At 36.6% G+C, this 5,742-nt stretch overlaps 1 protein-coding gene across 1 annotated transcript; it reads right to left on the reverse strand.

Annotated features, from left to right (window-relative positions):
• Positions 1-3,763: 3,763 nt before the first annotated feature.
• On the reverse strand, positions 3,764-4,482 carry LOC132047554 (uncharacterized). The gene is made up of 2 exons (XM_059438582.1): positions 4,197-4,482; positions 3,764-4,113 (listed from the first exon to the last, which is right to left on the reverse strand). The coding sequence occupies exons 1-2, from the start codon at positions 4,480-4,482 to the stop codon at positions 3,764-3,766; spliced, it is 636 nt and encodes a 211-aa protein (XP_059294565.1).
• Positions 4,483-5,742: the final 1,260 nt, after the last annotated feature.

Below are 5,742 nucleotides of genomic sequence, written 5' to 3' on the forward strand. Positions count from 1 at the left end.
GTTAATAGAGGAATGATGAAGAATAGAATGAGAGGTGCTCGTGGGTATGCCTCGGTGCCGTCGCGGGTCGTGACGATATTTTTACCCCGTGTATGGAGGTACTAGGTACTAGCAGGTATTCTAAGTATATTACAGGATTAGAAGTTGAACGGATTGAACCGACGCAGGCTGAGCAAATTCAAGAAAATCTGCAGAAAGCCAGACATTATCGACGGACCGTCAACCATGTCAACGGGCCGTCAATATGAACCGTCGTTATGTTTTGAGAATTTTAGTCTGCAGAAACTGATCGACGAGACACGTCGAAGGACCGTCGACACATCGACCGGCCGTCGATCGCCACGTCAATATAGCTCTGCAACTTCTGATCTGCAGAAGCTGGTCGACGAATCGTCGACATGTCGACGTGACCGTCGACCCGCTCGTCGAACCGCTTATATTTAACATTCCGGTTCAGGTAAATAGACGAGTCACACCCCAAATTTCAGATTTTATTTTCTCTCCAAGTCTTGAAGGTTCTAGAAAAATTCTCTCATTATATTATCATACATCCAAGGGAAATTAAGGAGTAATCACCAAGAATTAGTAGAATCTAGTGCAAGAATGCTCATTCCTTTGTGGAGATCAAGACACCCTTTTGTGTTGAAGTAGGGTTTTCTCGAAGTGGAGTATTCTCATCTAAAGTCCATTCCTACATCATCAAAGGTGAGTTTTATGTTTATTTCATGTTATTAAAAGTATTGAGAGGTTAAAAGACTTGGATTATGGAAGGGAGGAGAATATGGAGTGCAAATATGAAAATAGTAATATTCTTGAATCATAGTTCTTGATATGCAACGAGTATAATCTTGCTATGAATAGTATTAAAGATGTTGTAAAAGCATTGTATGAGGATGGATACGTTATGGTGCCATAGTTAGGGTTATGAAGGAGTTTGATAGGGAATGTTGAGAATTTAATAATGTCTAGCCTGATGAAGCTATTGATTAAAATATTATGGGTGTTGTTATTGATGTTGGGAGTTGCTTATTACGTGGAAGAATTCATCGAAATAAAGGAGATGTTACCCAATTTTCGTTAGCCTTAGCTTAAGCTTAAGTATGTTTTCGATTATCTAATTTTAGTAAGAACTCTCTTGAATGTAGAAATGTGAATATTGGAGGAAAGCGTTCAAGCGATAAAGTTAGCGAAACGTAAAGGTATGTAAGGCTACTCCATAATGGAATCGGGAGTTCTCGACCTTACGTCACCCCGACATAGTTATAGGTTATCTTTGAGTTCTAATGCATTTTTTATGATAAGTATATGAGGATACGATTACACCGTGCCTAGATGACCGGACATGTCACTGCGAAGGCGGGGGCGCATACGATTACACCGTGCCTAGATGGCCGGACATGTCACCGCGAAGGCAGGCTGCATACGATTACACCGTGCCTAGATGGTCGGACATGTTACCGCTAAGGCGGGCTGCATATGATTACACCGTGCCTAGAGGGCAGGACATGTTACCGCGAAGGCGGGCTGCATATGATTACACCGTGCCTAGAGGGCAGGACATGACACCACTAGTGGGCGGCGTGCGATGGTTACCCGGACGCGGGTTAACAATGATTGTATATGTGATACGTATGACATGTGTTTTCTTTTAAAGGTTAAGCAGGTTATATCCTCATCTCATGCTTTATGATCTCTTTATTATGTTAGTGTTATTCATGCCTTACACACTCAGTACATTTATCGTACTGACGTCCTTTCTTTTGTGGACGCTGTGTTCATGCCCACAGGTAGACAGGGAGGTGACCCAAGTTCATAGGAGCTGATCAGCGGACTTACAGGAGCACTCCATTATTCTAGAGGTGCTATTTGTGGTACATTCTTTTGTGTATATATTTGGGCACGACGGGGTTCTGTCCCGTCCTTATGTTTAGTACTCTAGTAGGGGCTCGTAGATATGTAGGTGTGGGTAGTAGATGTCCCAGATGATCACATTGTGTATTTGTATATTATTTTGATAGCCCGAGGGCCTTATGCATATGATTGTAGATATGTTTTTGGAGGTGATAAAGGTTTCCTTATGGCCAGTTGTGTTGAGAATAGTAAATGCATTTAAGATGAGTATGATGATTAGCATGAGTGGTGCTCGGTAGTCAGTTCCGGGTACCCGTCATGGCCCGTAGGCGGGTCGTGATACAGTATTTGATTCATGACCAAATACTAATTGTGACGGGGAGTATTTATTATAATGAGTTGGTCTGAGACGAATAAGAGATGCTGCATGTAAGATAGCATGACCCCAGACGGTAGTGGGCAACCGTGTTTTCATAAGTAGTGGTCTTGCTATCAATTATAGTCGTTTAATAAATGACTCAGTAAGGCCATTTTGGGTATGAACATGAGCTACAGGATGTTCAACTTTTATCCCAACTGACAAACAATAATCATCAAAAGATTGAGACATAAATTCTCCGGCATTATCGAGGCGTATAGTCTTAATGGGATAATCCGAAAACTATGCCCTTAAGAGTATTATTTGTGCCAATAATTTCACAAACGCCAGGTTGCGAGACGATAGGAGGCACACATGCATGAGACCATCTTGAAGATGCGTCTATTAGGACCATAAAATATCTGAATGACCCACAAGGTGGATGAATAGGTCCACATATATCCCCATGTATACGCTCTAGAAAGGCAAGGGATTCAATGTCAACTTTCATTGGTGATGGCTTAGCTATCAATTTACCCTGATAACAAGCGGCACATGAAAATTCACCACTTTCAAGAATCTTCAGGTTCTTAAGTGGATGCCCATTTGAATTTTCAATAATTCGTCTCATCATTATTGATCCAGGGTAACCTATTCGGTCATGCCAAAGCACAAAATACTTGAATCATTAAACTTCTGGTTTATGATTGAGTGTGCTTCAATTGTACTAATTTCTGCACAATACAGACCATAAGACAAAGTTGGTAATTTCTCCAAAACATATTTCTGGCCGGAGACATTCTTTATAATGGCAAGATATTCATCATTTATTTCGTTTAATATCTCAACGTGATACCCGTTACGGTAGATATCTTTGAAACTTAACAAGTTTCTTGGGGATTTAGAAGAGAATAATGCATCTTCTATAACAAGTTTCGTCCCCTTAGGCAGAAATATAGTAGCTCTTCTAGAGCCTTCAATCAATTTCAAATTGCTAGAAATTGTATTAACATTTCCCCTTTTCCTACGCAAGTGAGAAAAGTATTTATCATCTTTGAATATGGCATGCGTTGTTCCACTATCAATCACACAAATATCTTCATGATTGGTCATTGATCCAATTAATATTTGAGGAATTTCCATATATTCTTCAAAATGAAAGAATAGACAAAGTGAACATAAAAATAGATATTATTATTAAACAAAGCATTACACAAACTTTATTTACATAACTATTATAGCTAATAGTAACAACATGGATAAAAATATCTAAACTATTACAGATCCATCACCGATCAGATGATCTATTTTTCCTTCAAGGAGTTCAAAGAAATCTGCCACATCTAGATGCATGGGCTCAACATTATCTTCAGAAATAAAATTTTCTTCGGCATTCTTTTCTGCCTTTTTGAGGGAGGCTTGATAAAGCTCAACTAGATGCTTTGGCGTACGACAAGTACGTCACCAGTGCCCCTTTCCTCCATATCGGTAGCATTTATTTTCTGAATCTTTCTTTTGCACAGCTTCATGCTTTTCATCCTTCTTTTTACGCTACTAGTGGTGAAGGGTATTATTTGGTGCAAGTCGAGAATCATGATTAAAATTTCTTCCTCGAGCACGGCCATCACCACGATTGGGGCCACGGCCTCTTCCACGCCTAGAATGGCGAAAATTTGCCTCATTCACTTCAGGGAATGGGGCAGTACCAGTAGGTCGGCTTTCATGATTTTTCATTAATAATTCATTATGTTGTTCAGCCACTAGAATATGTGAGATTAGTTCAGAATATTTCTTGAACCTCATCTCCCGGTATTCTTCTTTGTAGGAGCATACTCGAGCGGGAAAAGTGGAGAATGTTTTCTCCAGCATATCATGATCAGTGATATTTTCACCACATAATTCAACTGAGAAATAATTTTAAACATGGTAGAATTATACGCCCAAATAGATTTAAAATCTTGTAGCCTCAGATGGATCCAATCAAAACGTGCTTGTGGGAGCACAACCATCTTCAGGTGGTCATATCTATCTTTTAAATTATTCCACAACATAAGAGGATCTTTAACAGTGAGATATTTCAAGCTCTCATCAAGGTGATGGCGAAGGAATATCATTGCCTTGGCATGGTCTTGATTCGATGCCTGATTTTTATCTTTGATGGTGTTTGCCAGACCCATCGCATCAAGATGAATTTCGGCATCAAGAACCCAAGACAGGTAGCTTTTGCCAGATATATCTAAGGCAACAAATTCACATTTAGAAAGATTTGCCATTAATTAAGAAAAAGAAAGTCAATACCTTCGAGGCTTTCAAAGTATTTGCTCGAGATTGCAGAGTCTCGTGCTGATAACGTGTTATAAAATAAAGACTATAAAGTAAATACACCAGAGAGAAGTATATAGAGAGGAATTGATTATATATCTAACTTCTACAAATGAACTCCTATTTACAGGAGGAAATAAGTTAACAACTTGGTGGCCACACATACTTGGTGGGCAAGTATTCTTGGTGCCCAAGTTCATGTGATGGACATCCAACTTACAACAGAACCTTTATTTTTGGGGCCTAAAACAGTTGATTTAGTTGACTGACCTTGGAATAACTCAAAATAGATTTTCCATTTTTTGACTTGAAAGGGCCTCATTCCTTAGCCTTTTACGCTTGTGTAAGCGAGGATCTCTAAAAGTGTGCAGTCATTTTCAAACTACACAGTTCAGATCATCTCAGTGAATCTAATTAATGTACTTATTATCTATTTTATATATAAAAGGAGAGTAGTCTAGCTTAATATTAAGCCAAGTGACGTAATATGAACAAGTCACTTCGCAACAAATTCTATTTGCATTAATTATAAAAGAAGTTATTAATTATAGTTCAAAATATTACCTAATTTAATAATCTACTACTACTACTACTACTAATAGTAATAATTAATAATATTAATAATAATAATAATAATGAACTCACATAATATACTCATACGATATTATCAATACATAGTAGTAGTAATTGTTAATAATAATAATGAAAATAATAATGAACTCACATAATTTAGTGTACTTGATTGGAGAAATATAATTAATTGATATTCTTGGATCTAATTTATAGTCAAGAATACTCCTTTAAATGGTAAGTAAATAATCAATTATCAATTAAGATATATATATATATATATATATATATATATATATATATATATATATATATATATATAAAAGGAGAGTAGACTAGCTTAATATTAAGTCAAGTGACATAATATTAACAAGCTACTTGGCAACAAATTCTATTTGCATTAATTATAAAAGAAGTTATAGTTGTAATTTAAAATATTAATTTAATAATCTACTACTAATAGTAATAATTAATAATATTAATATTAATAATAATAATGAACTCTCATAATATACTCATACGATATTATCAACACATAGTAGTAGTAGTTGTTAATAATAATAATGAAAATAATAAAGAACTCACCTAATTTAGTGTACTTGATTGGAGAAATATAATTAATTGATATTTTGGGATCTAAT

This window comes from Lycium ferocissimum, chromosome 2 (genome assembly GCF_029784015.1).
Source record: "Lycium ferocissimum isolate CSIRO_LF1 chromosome 2, AGI_CSIRO_Lferr_CH_V1, whole genome shotgun sequence".
Classification (NCBI taxonomy): domain Eukaryota; kingdom Viridiplantae; phylum Streptophyta; class Magnoliopsida; order Solanales; family Solanaceae; genus Lycium; species Lycium ferocissimum.